Source organism: Lasioglossum baleicum, chromosome 5, assembly GCF_051020765.1.
Source record: "Lasioglossum baleicum chromosome 5, iyLasBale1, whole genome shotgun sequence".
NCBI classification, from domain to species: Eukaryota; Metazoa; Arthropoda; class Insecta; order Hymenoptera; family Halictidae; genus Lasioglossum; species Lasioglossum baleicum.
The window spans coordinates 10,401,762-10,424,946 of record NC_134933.1 but is presented as its reverse complement, the minus strand read 5'-3'; the positions used below and the strand labels follow the sequence as shown (position 1 = coordinate 10,424,946).

General features: G+C 41.7%; 1 protein-coding gene across 1 annotated transcript in view; it reads right to left on the bottom strand.

Moving 5' to 3' along the window:
* LOC143209156 (uncharacterized) overlaps positions 1-23,185 on the bottom strand; it is a 321,762-nt gene that overhangs the window by 45,076 nt on the left and 253,501 nt on the right. The window contains exons 9-10 of the mRNA XM_076424475.1: positions 11,160-11,328; positions 10,715-10,869 (exon numbers count right to left, since the gene is read on the bottom strand). Of these exons, the coding sequence (XP_076280590.1) occupies positions 10,715-10,869; positions 11,160-11,328 (324 nt within the window). The remainder of the gene's footprint in view (positions 1-10,714; positions 10,870-11,159; positions 11,329-23,185) is intronic.

Here is a 23,185-nt window from a genome sequence, read left to right as displayed (position 1 = left end):
ACTAAATCTTGAAAAACTTACATCGGTACGACTAAAGGAACCTAAGTCTGTTTCCTAAGTCGTACCTAAGAATTCAATTATAAGCAACAATAATAATTAAAACGTATTTTTCATTAATCTGTTTACATGACACATAGGTATTCAGTTAGTACAAACATCACATACAAATTTTTTTGTTATTTTGTCAACTCCAGCGCATACATCGTGCACCCATGATTTGTATTTCAAGCATTGAATCATGTTTTCCTCCCGATCTTCTCCACAAATAAAACAAAACCAATCGCTTTTCTTCTTTTTAATTTTTAATACCAATTTCTTTTCGTTAATTACTGCGTTTCTTTTATTTGCCTCATTTCTTATGTTTTCTTTATTCTGCGTTGACGTTATCTCGACTGACGAGGTAGTACGACTTAGGAATCTCATATGGGTACGACTTAAGACACGGCACAAGTTAAATTTAAAAAGTAAACAAAACCTAACTAAATAAAATTAATACGATTTCGTTTCGACCAAACTATTATGTAAATTCCACTGAATTTATATTTAATAAGGAACATAATTTTATCAATAATTTACTTGCAACATTTTAACTACCAAACATATGCAGAAAATTATAAGAAAATTGAAATAAACTTACTTGATGACAGGATTTATAATGAGGCTGGTTTATGGCAGACAATAATACGTAAAGCAACTTGGTTGACTTAGATGTATATTTGGTTGCCGTTGTTTGTGCTGTTGTCGCCGTAGTTCGTTCAAAATTCAAGTGGTACGACTTAAGCACTGGTACGACTTGAGCAAACCTTACCCGACGCAACCTTAGACGATCTTGACTTCAGAAATTTAGGCTTTCGGTAACCTTGATTTTGTGTAGAAAGAAATAGTTTCTGTAATTTTCTATTTAACTTTCGTTGGGAAAATCGAGGCGACGGCTACTTGCCACACCCTGTATATCAAAAATTAAAAAAGAATACTTTGTGGATCTGTGTCAATGTACGTATTCTGAAAGTGAGTGACTGTGTTCGAACAAAAGCTGCAAGGTTCAACCTAGCACTTCACACAACTACATCTTTAAAATGACAACAACTTCTCGACTCGTTATTCCGCGTGTTCGTGACGGAACATACGAAGACATTTCACGAAGACGATTTCACAGAATGCACGCTAATCAATGGACAACGGCATGTTGGTGGCACAATGTAGTGGCAGCTTGCGTCCCGGGGTACCGGGCATTGTTATTTCGATTCAACCCGGTTGGATACATTTCCTGCAGGGCAGTCGAGTGTCCTGCCGGCTCTCTGTGACCGGCGTGCACGTAGCAGAACTTCCTATTGACCACTTCCTCCTCGCGTGTATCCAGGAATTGAAACTCCCGGGCGCACCAAACTGCGGATCGTCCGGCTTCGCAGTTTTCGTAAATCGCCGCCCTTGTCTCGTGCTTCGACACTCTTCGGTTCCGATCCTTCAACCCTTTTCCTCCCTCCTCTCGCTCGAAACCTGGCTCATCTCGCGAAGAAACTTTTCAGGCTGCAACAGCTTTGTTTCGCAACTACTTTGTTGACTACTTTTGAGAGAGAGTTGCTCACTCGCAGCGCCGCCGGAGGGACTATCCTGTTGACTTCTCTTTTCGCGAACTTCGGGTCAGGTGGCACTCCGTTGCACGCGGTTCTTTCCCTGGGTTCAGAGAGGTTTGCGCTCGTTTGCTCTTCACTCCCGGCACAGAGTTTCGGTGTAATTTGGCTCTGTTGGTCTTGGCCGCGACGTAAAGCGACTCTCATAATTGTTCGAACGACTTTAAGCGCACGGAAGATGGAACGCCGCCGCCGCCGCCGCTCTAGGGAATTTCAGTTGCCTTGTTTCGACTGCTTGTAAGACGGGCTTCCATATAATTGCTTTCATCCTAAGAATTATTCGTTTCTTTTTCAAGAAATGCTGCTGCGTGCCCTGTCGATCTAATGACTTAATTTCTCTAGTTTCGTTTCAGATGGTTGTTGTTGATATCAATCCAAAAAATTGCCAGTAATTTAATTTCATCATTGATTCTTCTGCCATTTCATTACAATGACTTAATTTCTCTACTTTCACATTAGATCTTTCTCCTCGATATGACTTCAAACAATTGCCAGCAGTCTTTAATTTAATATCATAACTGTGATTCTTCTGTTATTTCATTATAATTACTTAATTTCTCTGGTTTCACTTTAGACGGTTCTCCTCGATATGACTTCAAAAAATTGAGAAGAAGAAGAAGAAGTAGAAAAAGGAGAATTACGAAAATATCTGATTCTTCTGTTATTTCATAATAATAACTTAATTTCTCTAGTTTCACTTTAGATGGTTTTTGTCGGTATGACTTCAAAAAATTGCCAGCAGTCTCCAATTTAATTTCACCACTGATTCTTCTGTTATTTCATTATAACGACTTAATTCCTCTAGTTTCACATTAGATCTTTCTCCTCGATATGACTTCAAAAAATTGCAATTTAATTTCATCATTGATTCTTCTGTTATTTCATTATAATGACTTAATTGCTCTACTTTCACATTAGATCTTTCTTCTCGATATGACTTCAAAAAATTGCCAGCAGTCTCCAATATAATTTCATCACTGATTCTTCTGTTATGTCATTAATTGATCCTTCCGGTAACAATTACTTGGCGCTGAACAATCGCGAGAAACAATTTCGATGGAGCGTAGCTCGTGCGAAAGGAATTCCGTTTGAAGCTCGGAGCGCCGTGAGCTTATCTCCGAGGTATCCAGCACGTGTACAAAGACAAAAAGGTACCAGGGGCGTGTAAAAGTGTCGAAGGACCCTCTCCAAGCCAGAAGCTGTTGCCCGGGGACGAGCAGAATGCACTCGAACGTTCCCGAGGAGGAATCGGCTCGATAAAATCGACGCCACCGAGGCGTGAGTGCTCCTTGCTAGAGTTACGAGGCCAGGAAGCGACCAATACTAAACTCCGGTGCGTGATTCGAAAACGAGGCTTCCCGGAAGGAACTATCCCGTGACCCGGGACGACCCTTCTGGCCAGGACCTTCCGCTTTATCCTACAGGACCCGAGTTTATCGCCGAGTCACGGCTATGATAAAACGCCGGGTTCTTTTGTCTTCATCAAAAAAGGAGGGGAGGATCAACACACCGATATGGGGACACGGAATGCTGAAATATTTCGCTGACGTCTGCGAACTCCGAGGAAGAATATTCGCGAAACAATGCCTGCTAAGTTGGATTTATCGTACACGTAACTGAATCTTCATCCGGAAGATTTAATGCTTCTTTTATTCCGGAAATAAATTTCAAGATAATTATACTCGGGCATACGAAGATGAACGAGTCTCCCACAGACCCAGCCCAAAGACAACAAATCAAAATCTTCTTTCTCATCACACTTTTAATTAAGGATTTGCCACGAGGGAGTCTCTCAAAACTTTTTCCCCCCGTTCAACTTAATCGCCGGTCCAATTAAATTCCCGAAATATTAACGATCGCTTGAAGGCACGACGGTCTACCCTAACTCGTCAAACGGGGTAATTGTCGCAGAAAGGCATCGGAGTCCGCGAATAAATCGCAAGCGACGAAACGGGCCCTCCGGCCGCCGCGGCGCCTGTCCACGAATTAAGCTCGCCGCGATTTAATCAGCCGAGACACGAATTAGGGGAGACAGGAATTATCGAGAGCCGGTGGGTACTTTAATTAGACCCTCTGCTCGCAGGCCAGCCTTTGATTTATCTCGCGGCGCCAGCCGAGAAAGAGAAATTAGTAGATTAAGGCGCTGCGCCACAGGCCCTGAATGTCTCCGACGAGAGGGAGAGAGAGAGAGAGAGAGAGAGAGAGAGATTCCTCTCTCGGGAGGCGAATGTCACCGCGGAAAATGGCCTGGAAAGCCCCTGGTGCTTTCGTCGCCTCGTCAAATAAACCAACTGCTCGCTAACCCCTATCGAAACTCCATCCCTCGGCTTCCTATTCGATTATTGGACTTCCATGGGCCCGAGAACCCGTCGATAGCCAGTTATTTCGTTCAACCCCCACACACGAGTTTATTTTCATCCATTATTTTCATACGGAAAATTCCAATTATTTACGGGGCTGTCGAGTACACTTCGAAGTTTGCATGATTTATAAGAATCCAAAAATCCCACGCAGAGAAAAGAATTGATACAGTTGACCAGAAATTTTCGTTCAAATTGGCCGGTTCGCCGCTGAAGAAACGCGGCTTTGAGTTATTAAGCGCAGAGTGCTCAATTAACGTGGATTCCGTGCTCTCGAGTTCATTCGTCTCCTTCACCACAATTACCAATTTTCTATCCGGCGATAATTAATCGTGTTATGCGGCGTCGTCCGTTTCCCCCATCCTCAAATTGGTCTAATTCTCCAATTGCATAAATTACCTGAGCAGCTTTGAGCAATTAGGAGCGTTTCGGTGCGGCGCGTCGTGCTGCAAATTATAGGCACTTCCTAATCCGCACTCTATTGTCTTGTTCACGTCTCGGATACAACTTACGGGGGACGATGGCGGTGGAACGTCATTAGGATGATGTATGATTCATTGGGCTTCATCGGAACGCTTCGCAAACCCTCCTCTTACGGTCTAAAGAAGTAATCGCTCTTATTCAATGGAGGAAGAAGAGGCTCCGGCTTGTAAAAACAGTCGACGAACATTATCATTTTGGAAAATTAATGGATCGACGTGAATGATGCCGTGGATCACTATTAGTAACGCTTGGGGACATTATCGGGCGACTTATGTGTTCGGGAATTGTCGCGAGTAATTTAGCGTCTAGAATACAATGGCGCGGTTTTTGCGAAATGTCTACCAAGAAAGAAATGAAACGATATCATGTATGATTATTAGACTGCGGGTCTTTATGCGAAATTAAAATGTTCTGCATTGATTGCGGGAAGCAGAAGTACAACGAAAATTGAATTTAATCCCCTAATGACTTTGTTACATTCGAAACAATGTTTTACTGTAATGTTTAAGTTGAGAAAAGTCAATGCATACAGTGAACGCGGTATGTGTGCGACCCGCCACTACTTGGTCGTGCGTTTCTCAGTTGAAGCGAATAAAACCATTATTATAATAAATTCGACCTTCGTTACACTGCACCGAACCTGCATACAGAGTAGGGCAATAATCGACTAATATTTAAAAATGACTAATAGTCTTTTTGAATGTTAGTCATAGCAAAATAGTCATTAGTCAAAACTTTTTGATCAGTTAGTGATAAGTAATTATTAATATTGATGTATGTTAATCGCACAATAGTGACTGATGACTAAAGATTGACGACTGATCATCAACTACTAATTCACTAACAAGCAATAGCTAACGTTTACTTAGAGCTGTGACTAATTATTTGCCATTTAGTTATCACTAACTAATCAAAAAGTTTTGAATGACTATTTTGCTACGACTAACATTCAAAAAATCTATTAGCCATTTTTAAATATTAGTTGATTATTGCCCTACTCTGGCTGCATGCATACAAGTGCTAATTTGTTGATTCACCTCTCCTCCCGAACTGGTTTTTAACAGATTCTAAAATGATATATTATTGTTCGAAGGAACTCGAAAAAAATTGCCAATCCTCAAACCATGTCGCGGAAAATGAGATTTCTGAAGATCATAGAAAAGCGTCCATCTTTTATTGCTGGGTCCCAAAGCTCTTTGAACCCTGCCCACTGGCTAGAGGACCTGGAATAGGTGTCGGCCAGTGTAATGAACGCTATTCTCCGGGAGCCACGTGTGCCCATCGCAGTCAAAGCCCTCGGCGTAGCTCGTGCTCGTCGAATGGCGGCGAGTTGAGCGTGGGTGTTGGCAGAAGGGTAGAAACTCGGGTGGATGGAGGGCGCGATAATGCAGATTAACCATGCCGGGTCGACTTGGCGCTTTGCGAGTGCACTAGGGGATGCAATCTTTATGCGCGCAGCCTCGTCGCGCCGTTAGCGGGCCGTCGTTCCCGTCAACGACGCACGTTTCATGAAAATGGAAACGCCTGGCGGTCTAATGTGACGGCGGCGTGCGGAATGAGACGACCAGACTACGGGCACAGGAAGAAGAACCCGTTGAAGAGGCGTTCGTGGATGGCGAGAGAGAGAGAGAGAGAGAGAGAGAGAGAGAAAAGAGAGAAAGAGAATAGAATGAGAGGTAGCTCGATGAAAGAGCAAAAGAGCCGGATGAAAGAGCTCCAAGGGGCCAAGAAGGGAGAAGAGCGTTATCGTGCGGGCCACTTTTTTCCACCATTTGCAAGCCTTATCCCCTAGAGCTTCTCACGGGATCTTTGACTGTTCGTGACCGCACGGCCCGAATGCGGCAGCTTCTAATGCTTCCTGACCCCAGAACCGCCATAAGAACACCGCTCCACTCGGACGGGCATAATAAGGTACTCCCGGAAGATGGACGATCCTCTGGCACGTTAGATCCTTTCGAAAGATCCCGGAGAGCTTCGTGACAAGCACCTGAACCCCACGGTTTTTCCACCAAAAACGGAAACCCCAAGGTAAAATGAATTTTGAACGAACGTGTCCGTCGCGTGAGTTACCTCTATGGCGTTCAGGTGGCCCTTGGAGTGTTGTTCCTGGTTGTTGGGTTTTTGTATGGTGGGCAATCTTATTTTGGGTGGACTGTCATGCTGGTATTGCATTTTTTAACCGGCAGAAAAGTATGCTCACTTTCCCACCTGTTACGTGGTCGAAACAATTTTCTTGGGGAAAAGGAACAGTGGACTCGGAAATAGAAGGGATCTTTGGAATGACACCTGGACCGATATTCTACGAAGTTTTTTGTATGAAGTTGTAGCAAATTTAATGATACTTTCATTATTACTAGACTTTATAAGTAATTTTCTTTTCTTTCATCTAGTAGGATACTAAACACTCGTAATTTTTTTAATACTAGTGTGTCCCTACTACACTCCGCGACAAAACTATAAGACATGTGCAAAATTTGATGAAAATTCTATGTAAGTCTTGAGTTTTGTCTTCCTTCATTCATGTGGTGTTATTGTTATATACAAATATATTCTACAGTTCTGCGGAATATCCAAGGCTACAATTCCAAGAATTTGGGAAATGTATGTAAACATGCTATTCTCGTCGCGACAAAACTATATAAGACAGTAGCTTTCCGTCAGTCGATCTTATACTCTAATCGCAGTCACTGTGTTAGAAACTTTTTTCATGGAAATGTATGTACTTTAGTTGATTCTTTGGATTAATAACGAGAAATTTTACGACGAAATTAGTATTAATAAAATATTAGCTGAAATCGCAGGTGTCATATAGTTTCGACGCGAAGTGTATTTCATGAACAGTATAATAATTTTGATAATTACTCTCGTTGTAACTAACAATGTGAGAATCAATCTTAAAATTGCACGACACTTATTTATTATATCCCTAAATTGTTTACGCAATAAATCAGAAAAAAACTCGCATATCTGTGAGAAACTTCGACCCAGTAGTATCATTTTGACGGTAACGATCCCGCGGAAAAGGCGAGCACAATGGAAAATGATATTACGCGAGGTGCGCTAACAAACCGAGCGAGACCGAGCGTAACCGAGCGAGACCGACGATTCCGTGGCGTGGCGTGAACAAAGCGCATTAGTCTCGTCGAGGGACAAGCCAGAAAAAGGGAGCAGACATTAATAGCGACAAGCGGATTGACAAAAAGCGACGTGTATCGAGGAATCGGGTAGTCGGCTGACAGGCAAAAACCGTGCAAAAACCGGACCGGGAAAAGACACGAAAAGGGCGACGACGACGGTGACAGGATCGAACGACAATACGACGTTCTTCCGCGTCAGCGAGGAGTCACGTGAGTTCCGGAACCGACATTATAACGGGGCTCACGTTTTCAGTATGAAAGGAGCTGAAAGCCCTCACGAAGATGCGCTTTCTCGTCAGAAATCCTTCCGCCTTCCACCCGGAAAAAAGTCGACTGTCCTGAGATCCTAAATCCCACACTGACGACCGTAACTGTATCGCAGGTTCTGTATAAATCATTTTTTTTCTCGTCGTTAATATCCCCCTGGCTGGAACACAAGCGTCACAGAAATGTTATGCGTCGTGTAAGCTGTCGCGAGTGATTTTTTAAAAATTGTCTATGTTCTTCTGTTTTTCAAGAAATATTCGTTGACGTTGTTTTGCACAGTGCCGTGCCAGGAAAAATGAACACAGTGTTCCAGGAAGATCGAAATGTCTTTGTTTCATATAAATGTCTTCAATGCGCCATTGAATTTTAATTTTTATTTACCTTGGAATATAGTAAATCAGCATGAAAGAAGTCAGGGTAATTAAACGAGTAAAAATGAAGGAATTAGAAATATTTTTAAATAAAACTCCATTCCAGATCCACAGGTACGATCAATTAAATGCATAAAATGTTCAGTTGAATTATTTTTATTTACCTTGGAATAGAGCAACTGAATAAAAGAAGTCAGAGTAAATAAACGAGTAAAATGACGGAATTAGAAATATTGTGAAATAAAATTCCACTCCATGTCCACTTGATGACCAATTAATGCATGAATGTGCATTCTCAAAAACGTCATGCAACACAGAAAATTTGCATCGATAACCATAACAGACACACACTCGACTTGTACGAACCTCTCTGCTTCTCCATGCGCATTAAATTGAAAAAAAGAGAGCCTCGAGATTGAATGGATATTTCTATATTGGTAGCCATCGAATCACTCAAACTCGCCTCTCGTCGAATAAGAGATTCGAAACTGCAGAATGTATGTAGATAAAAGAGTTCTGGTACGAGTCAGTGCAATGTATGTTGTATGTAAGTCTGCGTCGATGTGTATGCAGAGTATTCCGAATGCAACGGGGAACAAGTATCGATTGCACACGACCGAAGGGAGCACGTAGCTCCTCGAAAATGTCTCCAGGGGATTCGGCTTCTTTTCTATTCCTTTATCGAAATCGTGTCGAGTGTCATCTGAAGCTCGGACGGCCCCTGAATAAACATAACAAACACACTCGCGCGCGATCTGTGACGAGACCAGTCGTGGAAACCGGCAAATCACGCCCTCTGTTTTCCGCGAAAATTCGGGACAATGATCCGCTCGACTGCGATTGTAAACGGCCCGGGATCCGATTCGCCGGGATTAGAACGGGAAAACACAGCCCGGCGATCTGATTTTCGATCGTTAGACAAGACCTTCCTATAAGGGAACTTCCGACGTCCATTTTCACCGAACCACCCCCGCCTTTTTTTCAAACGCTGCGATTTACTTTAAAATACGTGCTGCTGAAGCTCCGTTTCTGAGGACTGCCGAGTACCGGTGTGATTAAAAATTCCTTTTGATTCATAATTAAAAATACGACGCGTACAGTTTTTGAACATGTAACATTATTACTCAGTTCCATATACAGGGTGCAAAAAATGTGCAAAAAATGTTTAATAAAACTTTAATAAATAAAACCAGTAAAGGCCCTCGATAAACATTGAAACGAGGAACGTATAAAATTTAAGTGTTCTACTTTATTTTCGCCTATTTTCTGTGTCTGAAATGCATCCGCAAAAATTCGCACGACATTCTGCAGCATAATGAAATTTCCCCAGATATATTCCCTCTGTCCTCTTTAACAAACCTTAAATAAATCAACGTGGTTTGATTACTAATTCCAACGCCTCCACGAAATAGGTCTTCGCGTGGAATTGTCAAAATCTGGAACCCCATTCACTTGAACGCGGAGAATTTAATGCACTGAAATTAAGTTTGAGATTGCAGGCCAAGTTACCGAGGGAAAATCTAATTGGTGTTTCAATGGTGTATGCAAATTTACATTCCCCTAACCAGGTGTGCGGAAGCTGGAATTAAATGGAGCGTGACTTTTTTTAGCAGATAATTTTGGGCCTGGTAGAAATTAAAGCACCATCAGATTTTCTTTTCACCGCGGAATGATTTGGAAATTAATTCGAGTCATAATGTCCGCGGAATGTCCGGGATTCTTCAAGGGATAATTGGTTCCTCGGTACGCTCCGGTTTCGAGACGATAAATCGAAGTCGCGGAAAAAGCGAGCAATCGAAAGGAAGATCGCGATAATCGCGAGAGTGTGTAAAGAATTATGAGCTGTTGCAGGGCGCCCCCCTAATTGTGCGAGAAAAACTAGACGCCCGATAAATCGCGACCCCTCAACCCCTTTCGCACCCCTTCGCAACCTCTCCCACGAGCTCGGCCGCGGAACAAGCCCATTTTTTACAGGAATCGCTTTTTATCATCCCCCCGAGCACTTTAATATACGATCGCGCGATTTAAATTAATGAATTTTTTAACGTGACCGCGCCAAGGCGGAGGCATTAATTTTCGCCGCGAAGGTATTCGACCGTTCGATAGTAATTAATATCCGTTCGCATGAAATTTCATTCGCTGGGTAATTTAATACCTCGTCGGTCGAATACACAGCGCAACCTAAGAAGCTCAATAATTGATTCTGCTCCGGAATATTTCTTAACCTGCGATGGGAATTTGAAAAACAACTATTGTGGACGCAATAATAATCTTAATTTTAAGAAATGATGTTATACACTTCCTTGAGGAAAAGATTCTAAGTTAAGTAGCATAACCACTGGAGGAAGCAAGTATCTGTTTTTAGCGGTATCCTTTGGTCGAGAACCGAGGGTACATCAATCTTACTCGCAGCCATAAACAGTCGCCGGTGCTGGAAAAACGTGCAGATTATTATAAAAACTCACCGTTGAGCACGTGCACCGCGATGGTGGTGTTGACTTTACCAGGCACCATGCAACTATAGTTTCCAGCGTGTCTCGGACTAGCCCTCTCGACGATCAGAGTGCTGACGACCACGAGGACCTCTTTGCCAACTGAAACCTCGGTCGTCCTGTTCTCGCTGAAAACGAGAGGACAGAATGTCAATTATAATTAGAATTACAAACAGAATATTATTTCTTCCCTAAATAATTTTACTGGTATCCTTACATCTTTTTCAATTGTCCTACAATTTAATGTACTTAACACAAGTCAATTTTAATTGATTAGAAAAATAACTGTGCCTTTTTGAAGGAGAGAATGTCAAACTTCGTCGCTCAAAGTGGCAATTTGTCAGTCTGTGTAGAATCTTCAAAGGGGAGCGTTCGCAAAACGTTGAAATTAGAAGAATAACATCAAAGGGATTTTTACCTGACGTCGTCGGTGAGCGTTTCATCCCCTCTGGTCCAAATAACGGTCTCCTTCAGAGGTTCAAGGACGTCCCTAACCTCGCACCTGAGCTTGAGAGCACTTCCGGCCTTTAGGTGCCTTTCTTTAGGCACTACCCGCCCGGAATCGTCGGTTATTGTCAACTCTGGCGCTGTAATGAAAAGTAACACCCTTGTTACACCCTCATTCTCCATGCAGAACATCCTTTGAGAACATCGTCGTGAAATTTTCATCACAACACCAGCAGCACCTTCACAGCTTCCCATTTGCACGTACACAAAAGTTTTAAAACACTGCAGTAAAATCCATGATCGGTACAATTTAGCAGAGAAACTAAAATTATTTAATTTATTCCATATAACACAAAGTACCATATTAAAATTAATATCTAATTTTTTTTTCATAATAGCTGTATCATATAGAAGACGGTATTAAATTTCCCCAACCTTTGGTGTCCCATAAGACTCGGAAGAATTTTAACCATTTAAAAATGCATACGGGTTTTCAACCTTTTAATCGTGCAATTTCGCAGGCTAAAACTTTTCTAAAAATTTCCAGACGCGCTTCAAAGTATCTAGTTATCTCGAAGTCGCTTCCGGAAACGTAATTTGCGAATGACTTTGCGAAGTTGTTGCTAGAGGGATGATACAGCGAGAATTTCGCTGATACTGCAGGGTTGAATACGGTCAACAGAAACGCGTTTTCTGGTCGGATTATTATCATTTCGTCTCCTGTAACTCGGTGGTGTTTTATAGATAACGAGGAATCTTCCAAAAACGTTTCAACCCTGTCGTTTAACTCGTTAAACCACCAGCCGCCCCTCCCGTCGCACAGGGGGAATCTTCATGCGGCGAGATAAGGACGTAATTACGCGAATTCACATTCAATTGCACCTCGACAAATGCATTTATAACTAACAGTCGTAAAACGAGGAGCCGCTCGAAACTTCGACCGACTAATTTACATCGTATAATTAAACCATCTCGCGGGATCCTCCGTGGAAGTGTCCCACTAACGAGGACGATCGACGACCGGGAAGAAATCGGATTAGTATCGAAACACCCTTGTGCATCGTTCCCCGGCGTTCCCGTATGCATTATGTTAACCCGCGCTCGATTTCACGCGAAAACCAACGTGTCATCTCTAATTACGCTCTTTCGGAACTTTGTAAATTGACGCTGGGGACGCGTGCCTCTCTAATTACGAAGACGCGTGACGTCAGGCACTTAAACTACATTTACTGCGGAAGTCGGTGCATCGTTTAGTAGAAACGATCCCCGTTTACTTAATGGAGAATCCCGACGGAGAATAATGTATTTAATTGGTGGAAATGAAAGATTTTTCAAAATATGCATTTCTCTATTTTCGAATTTCTCTTTGAACTGAACGAATTTCATTTGTGCACACGATTCATTGTATAACATCAGAACGAATGAAATCCTTTTGATCTCCTCAAATCTTCCTTCACGATAATCCTTTGCTGGATCAAATTGAACGAATTTTATAAGCGTGCACGAACTAATTCTTCATTGTATAACACCAAAATGATTGAAATCTTTATAACAGGCTGCTACGAAGAGCAAAACAATATTCATAATTGAATTCAATGCTTTTTCTGACACTTGAATATGTCTTTTCTTAAGCCCTCATTTTGGACTAAAAAAACAAGGATTTCAGATAGCAGATCTCGCAAGATGCATCCCCTCCCCAGGGCATGAGCGTAAATATCCTCTGCCAGGGTCGCCTAGTGAACACGTGACGATAGATCCGGCCCGGAAACCAACAAATTATCGAGACTCCGGTGTCTTCCGGCGCTCGGTGACAAATGGGACACAGATAGCAGCGTATCGGTACGTGATCGCCCATACAAATTACAGTTGCGGAAAGAATGAAGTCGAGAACGAGCTGGAGTAGAGTCGAAGACTCGCCAACAGAGAAGGAGAGCTGGCAAACCAACAAGAACGAGGGAGAACGATGAAGAGACTCCGTGACCGGGAGCGTAAACGCCTCGAAACAGTTAAACATCGTGACGGCTCTTCAGGTTCGACGATCCGGACACCTTTAGTTAGAATTCAGCGCAGCCTGAATCTGTATTCCTGACACTGGCATTCTCGAGTCGACCGCTCTACGTGATACTCTCAAAAGAAACCCAGTCCGGTTTCTTTCAGGCTACCTGCAAGCTGAACAGATTTCGAAACTGTTCGTATACTCCATCATTTATAATATGTACAATCTTTGTTACATTGTGCTATTTAGTTGTTCTAAAAAACTGTTAAACTGCATCCATGAATACGACGAAGAAATTAGAGCGCTGAACATGAACCTTTTTACCGATGTATAATTATTACAATTTTGAATGTACAAACCTCTAATAAAATTCATTAACATAATTTATACATGCAGCAACAACGCTGCAAAGGTTTTTGTTAAATTGTGCTGTTTAGTTGTTTCTGAAAAAATGTTAAACTTCACCCATGAATACGACGAAGAAATTAGAGCACTGAACATGGACCTTTTTACCAATGAATAATTATTACAATTTTGAATGTACAAACCTAATAAAATTCATTAACATAATTTATACATGCAGCAACAGCACTGCAAAGTTTCGTTAAATTGTGCTGTTTCGTTTTTCCTAAAAAAATGTTAAACTGCATCCATGAGTACGGCGAAGAAATTATGCTTGGGTCCAAAGAAGAAGATACTTACTAGCCGACGAATTTAAAACTCGTTCATTGGCTAATCCCCTACTCGTACTCCGCCGACCACGTGACCATTGAGACAATACCGTGTGTTCGTAGTATTTAGAGAAATATTGAAAGATTAATATTGTTTATATTGTGCAATATAGATTACGGCGAAGAAAATTAGAGCACTGAACATGCACCTTTTTAAATTACTTTAATCTTGCTGGCATCTTTAATTTCATTTATTCAGAGTTACAAACACAGAAAATCCTCTAACTATAACAACGTCTGACAGGGCTGCCGTAGAGGAAACGGATGGAGAACGTTTTCTTTCTGTTATCGCAGCATACAAACGCTCTCGTCTTTTTCTGGCCCCATCGTTCCCCACGTTCCGCAGGCTTCGTTTACATACGGATAGAGGCGTATCTCGACTGAATTAATCTTTTTATCCCACCCACGAGATACGCCACGCACCGTTCACCTGTTGGCCTGTCGCTCCGGCGAAACGAACTCGCCGAGCATAATCGTGATTCTCCGCCGTTCCCGTGGATTTTTCACCCGTTCCTCTGTGATATACACGGGCTGCCTTTTATCTCTGCTCACCGAAAAATTGTTCGCCACGTAGTAAGGACCGTGGATAATTCTCGGCCGCGATTATTTGACTATGTGTTCCACGGATGAACGAGGATTACGCGGTGTAAACATCGCGAGCTTCGCCCAAGGAACGGGAAACTGGGCAACGAAATCATTGTTGGTCGTACTTCGCGGTTCAAACTGTTTTTGCGGAACAGTTCTAGAGCCACCAACCGCGGGCGATGTTTAATTATTGTTCGCGGAAAGTTCTGGGATTCGGATGAAGATTAAAGTGGATTTATCCGGACGACCGGTTCCTGGAGATTTGTGTTAGAGCATTTTCCTTGTGCTTTCAAAACCATACGTGATTTGCGAGTTCCAGCCGTGCAAGGGTGGAAGGTTTTCTGTAATTAGATTTGTCTGTTTGTGCTGTTTGCGAGGCAAATAGAAAAATGGATGCGAGGATCTGCTTTAGCATGCAGGTTAACTCTTTACCTTAATTGCTGTTTGAATATGTTTCCGTTCTCATAATTTAATATCAAGCTTCTTGTTAAAAAAAGATTATAGAATATTACTGTGTACTGCTATATAAATAAAATAATTCAAGTTCAACATTTGTGTCCTCTCTTAAAAAATTAGTCAATTTATTTTACCTAATGCAACGATTATTCAGGCATGGTTTTGTACTGATGATGCAGTGTTAGTAAGATTGCTCAAGTCGTACCCCTTAAGAAAAAAATCGTATAAAACTTAGGATTTATCCAATAAATAGAAATTAAATGTGTCATTCAAAACTTGTGTTAATATTGTTGTGATTTAATATAACGAAATTAGCAAATCTATATGCTTTCACGTAAAATAAATTAAATCTTTAAAAACTTACATCGCTACGACTGAAGAATACAATTAAGCATTAATAATAATTGAAATATCCTTTTCATTAATCTGTTTATTTTGTCAACTCCAGCGCATACATCGTGCACCTATGATTTGAATTTCAAGCATTGAATCATGTTTTCCTCCCGATCTTCTCCGCAAATAAAACAAACTCAATCGTTTTTCTTCTTTTTGATTTTTAATGCCAATTCCTTTTCATTAATTACTGCGTTTCTTTTATTTGCCGTATTTTTTATGTTTTCTTTATTATGCGTTGACGTTATCTCGACTGACGAGGTAGTACGACTTAGGAATCTCATATGGGTACGACTTAAGACACGGCACAAGTTAAATTTAAAAAGTAAGAATAACCTAACTGAATAAAATTAATACGATTTCGTTTCGACCAAACGATTATGTAAATTCTACTGAATTTATAGTTAATAAGGAACATAATTTTATCAATAATTTACTTGCAAAATTAACTACCGAACATACGCAGAAAATTATAAGAAAATTGAAATAAACTTACTTGATGACAGGATTTATAATGAGGCTGGTTTATGGCAGACAATAATACGTAAAGCAACTTGATTGACTCAGATGTATATTTAGTTGCCGTTGTGTGTGCTGTTGTCGCCGTAGTTCGTTGAAAATTCAAGTGGTACGACTTGAGCAACCGTACCCAATGAATTGCAGAACAATATTTAAACATGTCCCGAGACAATAATCTCTCCGATTTCCAATTCAGCGTAACAACAGGGTCCCGTCAGGTCCCGCGGTATTTTGGGAAAAAGAAGCACGATGAACGCCTCAGATAACCCTAGCACGACACCGGGAGATGGTTCCTCGTCTGAGATACGATGACGTTTGGTCGGCCAGAAATGTTGAGGACTAGGGTCCGCGAGCGACGCGGATGCCGGCATAGAAATTTTATTAACCTGGCGTACAGACATTCACGCTCCAAGGCCGGTAATCCAGGGCGTCCCCGGTGTCTGGAAATTCTGAAAAAGCCGCGGTGAAACAGAGCACAAGCCGGCCACCGTCGGAATAAAATTCGAGTTTGCGCGCGCGCGCGCGCGTGACCCTTTGTCTCTACCGACGGTGGTCGCAATGGCTAGCCCGCGTCTTTGAAATTCCACGTCGGGGCGACGTGTTCAGCAATCCGCGAGAATATGTCTGCGCGCCGCGCCGGGGTCGAGCTGAATGTCCGTCGAAAAGCGATTCAAAGCGATTCTTGAAAAAGACCGCCCGCCCGGGTACTTTCGCGCGATCCTCTGAAACCGCGTTTTTCAGACACACAAAAAAAGGAATCCGACCATTCATTATTCGGAGAGCACTGTCGGCGATACCTAGGCTCAGGTTCCCGTGATCTCCTCACGGTTGTTATTGCCAGACGACGGACGAAATGTGAGGAGACGTCGCGCGAGTCCTTAAAACATTGAAGGAGATGAAATTTTCCTGGATTTTAACCCTTAGAACCCCTCAAAATTGCTGTACCATATGTACCACATATTATTATACAGGGTGAGTCGCCTAACGTTGCCACCTCAAATATCTTTGTTGTTTAAAAATAAAAATTTTCGAACTTTTTTTATTGCGATGTATAGCTAATCGAAAACTGATCGATTTTTGTTTAAAACATTTTTTGTCAGATTATCGCAAGTAATTGAAAAGACCACCTTCATTTTTTTAAATGGTACTTCAAGGTCATCCGAAGGCGATGGTATACTAGGTCGTTGAATTCGTCTTGATACGGGCTATAATACTGTTAACTCTAAAATACCAAGTGCCATTTAAAAAATGAAGGTGACCTTGATATCTCTAGAAAAGATCACATAAAAACAAAAATATTTTTGGTATCATGTGAGCCCCACCATTCAACTTTGTCCTTCAGACATTTGACGTATCTTTAAAAAACAACAATGATATTTGAGGTGGCAACGTTAGGTGACTCACCCTGTATAATCAATTACTACACATTTAAGTATTGCATGAGGTATCATATCAATGTCATATCAAAAAAAATCATGTACAATGGAATTATTCTGGATCGGAAGAAATGTTTAATTTTCAAGTTAAAATAGCTCCCCGACTGCAAAGGGTTCACTCAATCCGAATGGTTAAATTCTCGAGGTTGTGCTGCCACAACTTGAGTGAAACAATGAAATCTAATTAGAAGATTGAGAAAGGTTATTCAGGGACTTGCAGAGGTGCGTATTCAGTTAAATCCGAGAAGCTTGCGATATTTGATAGAGCACGTCGAAATTAATTTAAGCAGTTGCCCATCGCCGAGCCAGTGGTGTCTCTTAAGTAGAATAAATTGGTGTCCCGTCAGACGGTAGCTAATTGAATGCATCTGTCACTAGTCGGACGGCTGACAAGTAGAATAGCCCGGTGTTGGTCAGACACTTCGGTTAGTGAAATAGGACTGTCCTCGTGCAAGATATATTCCCGTCTTAGCGGAGGCTCATCGATTATCAGACGATTCTGTTAATAGAATCTTGCAAAACCTCGCGAGTGGATTAGTCTGGCCTGTTGTCAGACAAAACTTTGCGCAGTATAACTTGCCGTATCAAACTTTGAAAGATAATTAATATCGCGTCGTCCCTCCGCAGTGTCTCTTATCAGGTGGAAGGTAACGATTCTTAAGTAGATTGGGCCAGTATGTGGTCGAACAGTGGAACTTTGTACATCGCATCAAACTTTGAAGAATCATGGCGTAGCAGTTCCGTTCTTATCTTCCCACGGTACGGGGGTAACGGTTAGAACCTTTGTAACAATATTTTGTTACAAAGTAGATTAGACCAGCAAACGATCAGACGACGTTACAGTAACTTGGTAAATTGCGTGAAAGTTTGAAGGATCATAATTAATATCGTTGTACCTATCTACGCCTATTACCAACGCGGAGATGATAATATGTACCACCGAGGACTTTGTAAGTAGATTAAGTCGGTGTATGATCCGCCGACATTACAGGCCCGCCAACGTAAATGAAAATAGACTTTGACGCGAGCTAATTCGTTTCATTGTTCTCATCGTCAGGCATCGTTGAAATTCGCGGTGAAGTATTATCAACTAACGTTACATGCATTTCATTCGCCTATCAAGTGTAGGGCTTTTATAAAAGTAATTTATCATGTCTAGCACTGTCTTCTGTTTGTTAACATGCGTTGCCTTGAAGCAGTGAATATCTGAAGATATTTATTATCTAATAGAGAGTGCGAGCACGTTCACAGTTTCGGCGATAAAAATTTGCGAAAGTTCCTGAACATAGTTGAAGCATACAACAACGATACTGCCTTGCTTATTTTTGAAAAAATCCCTAGTATGAAGACTGATGAAGATAATTAGAACAGCATTTTAGAAACGAGTCATTCCCGAGGTGTTTCGTGACAGTCTACCAGTATAAAAATTTACAATAATTCGCAGACGTAGTACAACATGGTGGTAAAAGCCCTGGCGAGTTTCATGGAAGTCCGTGCAGCCGGTTTTTGTCAAAAGAATTTCAGATCGAACGATGACGAAGAAATTAGCGCAGCAGTTCCGCGACAAGTCAGTGCGAAGTAGTACCGCGTCGGTGCGGTATCGCGCGGTACGTTCTGATTAATGTTCGCAGTACAGGCGACGATGACAGAGCAGAACCGCTTGAGACGTGAGCGAAGCCAATTCACCGGGAGCCTCTTAATACCGCTATCAGTCAACGGGATTTTCGGAGTCGCGAATTAAAAAGGCCGGATGCGGCTCGATATATTCACCACCCGCAAGGTACTCGCGCGTCCGTGCCCGAAACGGTCCGCGATCAATCTTTTACAATATTTACGCGGGCTCCCTTTAAGTTTTCGATTTATATGCAGCCGGTATATTACTAAGGAATATTGAAAGCGACAGATTTCTCGGGCGACGCGCGTTCTCGGAGCGTAAACGCCGTGGAGAAGAGAACGGGGGAGAAAGGCTGGAGAAAGACAAGAGACGAAAAGAGGAAAACACTGGGGAAACTGGAAAAATCGGCAGGGATCGATCGATCGTGTATCGGTCTGTCGAACATTCTGCGAAAGCCGGGGACACACGATTGATCCGGCTGTCAGCCACTCGAAACGGAAAGCCTGTAACGCCGATAGATCGGTTAAATCTGAAAACTCTGGTATCGCGTGACGGGAATCACGGTATCTAGGATGTAGGTTTTCCGCGAGCAAACGTTCCGATGAGAGAGGGAGAGAGAGAGAGAGAGAGAGAGGGCGAGAAAAAAAGCCAACCACACCCGTTGTCCCGGCATCATAAGGTACACAGATGGATCACTTTAAACAGACGGGCCCCGGCAATTCATCACGTCACGCGAGACCGAGGATGATGCTCGTTCCCCGATTGATCGCGCCGGATAAATAATTGTGCAACGTCCAACCACGGAGCCTGACGATACAACGCTGTCTGAAGTGAGAGTTTACTGTCCACGAAGCTTCCCACTTGGATAGCTCCGCCATTTATAGTCGCGGATAGAAAATTTATGTAGTTTTTTTTTTATTAATGCAATTTGAATCTCAAGGAACAGTTTAAGATTGTAATTAATGGAAAGAAATTTATTTTCTCTGGAAACATTCGTATTTTATGAAAACACGACCAGGTATATATTTTTTTAATATATTTAGTAGACCAAAAATAGTACAACAGCATTTTTTAATTCTTCTAATGTATTTACCGTTTTAGAGTTGTTCATGAATTTTGACGAAGCAGTATCGGGAACAGAATTCATTTGTGTTCGAGCGTCGAATTACACAACGATTAAAATATCTCGCTCGATCACCGACCAGATTCAAACGATACGAAGCGAATTCGAGAAGCACTAGGAAAATATGGGCGAATGAAGAGCCGGGAGAGTGTGCTCACGGTACACTTCATTGATTTCCAGCTTTTATTTAAGCATGATTCTCGTGGTAAAAACTCATCGAATGTATACAGAGAATCTACAAAGTAAATTAAGCTTCGCTAAAATTCTGATTCTCCGGCGACCGGAGCTTTCGACAAGTGTGAATTCGCACGATCGTGCAAACGAATGTTCACTTTTACATCAACACTAATCCCTGCGATATTGTACTCAGTAATTAAATTGTTTTTGTGAGATTTTTGAGGGATGATATCGACTACCGGGTGTGGCATCGAAGAACGCACGAAATCGGAAGGACTTAATATCTCCGGCATCGGAATCAATTTGCGATGAGGGGGAAGTCGAAGATCAGTGGCGAGGCAGCGTGGAAACCGCACCATACGGAATCACGGAATCCAATTTAAATAATACTTGGCTTCTTCCTCCCGGTCTGATGTCCTCCTGGGAAACCAGCCGGCTGGATGCGCATCGTTCTTCATCCTGTGCTCGTTCATTGTCCCGAAAGCAGCTTAAAAAATGATCTGTCCGAAGAAATTTCGAGCGAGACCCTCCTCTCGTCACGTCGAATTCAATTTCCCGTCGCGCACCGCGTCTGCAGGTCCGTCGACTCCTCTTTAGTCTGATCCAGCAATATTCTAAGTAACCAGACCGGTTTCGCCTGCTGGAACATTCATTTTCTCAGCTCTGCGTCTTGCGGATGTTTTATCTCACGATTCGAAGGTGTTTCGGATTTATAAATTGAATTCCTTGTACCGAAACGAGTAACATTCATTAAAAAACCAAACAAAATCTCCTGACTAATTTAGAACGAATTACAACTACAATTTTCTCACGACAAAGAATTAATTTTATGTAACACAGTCTGTCGAAAAAATTGTTCCCAAGTACTTTCAAGTTGGAAACTCGTTTCGAGACCCTTTAGGGTAGTCTGGCGTGGTCCAAGGTCACTCGTTTTAAAAGTTCCAGGAAGGTCCACCGTCTACCCACGCTATTTTCCCAGGGCTAGGGTTGGTCGCAATGCAAATTAGCGCGACCGAAAAAATTTCCATATTCACGAAAGAGGTTCGATTAAGTAGGGAGAGCTGGGAGCGTCCCTTAGCCGAAGACACGCGAGCGATTAGTTTCCGCCGCAAAGTGTTCGCCGTCTCTGGGATCCTTTAAAACGGACCGCTTTGTAAAGTATTTCCCCGGTGGATGTTCATTACGCAAATAGGAGTAGTCCATTAAACCACGTGCGCAAATGCACACCGGCATTTTGACATTGCCCTGGATGCACAGCTCCCCATTCATTTATTTACGTAATTATACCTTACATTACGAACATTGTACTCCGATCATCCGTTTCCTAAATTGTGTAGTTAATGTACATCGTTATAGTGGGATGCTCTGTATAGAATACATGTATACGTTCCATTGTAGACGTCTTTTTATAAATTTTTAAAAATTAGGACAAAAATTTGTTCTAGAGAAAATAAAGAACTGTTTTAACAAACCCACGAACATTCCTCAGAAGTATAAAGAGTTGTTCTTACAGATTACAATAATTTTAAAGATGATTTTCCAAAGACGTTCCATTGTAGACGTCTATTTATAAATTTGTAAAAATTAGGACAAAAATTTCTTTTAGAGAAAATAAAGGATTGTTTTAACGAACCCATGAACGTTCCTCAGAAGTGTAGTCTTTCTTACAGATTAGTACTAAATTCGTTGCGTTCGAAAGAAGTGTTGCATTGTTCCGGAAACGAAACAAAGGAAGTTTCAAAGACTTTTCCGAGGGAAGGCGTTCACAGTGGAAATCGCGTTTAATTAGAAGGGAGCTCACGTGCACGGTTTTGGGGTAGGAACAACGTCGAACGAAGAATCCCAGATAGCCGGACACTTTACGATCGAGACTCTGTTTCGGAGGCTTGTTTCACGTCGGCCATATTTCCGAATTCTCTCGTCTCACGACGTACACCTTGCTCGCTCGATAATTAAACTGAGGCACGTCTGTGGATGTGTACGTCACCGTGATGTCGTAATTGTCGCTGCCAGTCTACGGTGTGCCGAGATCTATGCGGTTGTTCTATTGGCTCACCGTGGAAATTGTGTGGAACTCGGAAAAGTGAAACTTGTTGACGCTTTTGTACCCTACAGTAGAAAGTGTATAGCAAATGATTTTATATTGAGCTTTCTATAAAATATGTTGGTCAGCTTAGACATTTAGTGCAAGAAGAACACGAAAATAGTTAAGCTAAATATACACCTTGTATATTTAATGCAGTTATTGAATATAGTCCAAGAACGTTTCCACATTGAACTCCATTGTACCCAGTGTACAGTCAACAATAAGTCTAGCAGACTAAGAATGGTCCAGTGGCCCCACCCACAATTTTTATTGATATTGTGTGGAAAACAATGGTTTTAGGTTGAAAGATAACCCCCTAAAATTTTAAGTCACTAACCCTTCATATAAGGATGATATGGGGGTAAATACCCTTAACTGTATCATTTTTTCTCTCGGTTGTTCATTAAGATATTTAGTTAAAAAAAAAACGAAAATTCTCGAACTTACCTCCTGCGTATCATATATTTTCTTCACAATCGTGATCAACCAATTAAGGGTAGAAAAAAATTATTGGATTTTTTGGGGGTGGGGATTGCAAGCAACCCTTCGAATGACCACTTCCAAAAAATTCGAGAACAATGTTCTGTTATCTATCTAATATATACAAAAGTTTCAAGATGATGGATTGGTGGAACATAATAATAATAATAATAATTTTTTTTTTAAATGGAATACTATATTTTTTGCAAATCGTTAACTTACGTTCTTCATCGAACCAACGGCCGATTCGACGCCATTCAGCAGCGGCTGCTGGCTGTCGGCCACACTACAATCGTAAGTTCGAGTATTTTCGTTTATTTTATCTAAATATCTTAATTAACAAGCGAGAAAAAAAAATGATACAGTAAAGGGTATTTTAGGGGGTTATCTTTCAACCTAA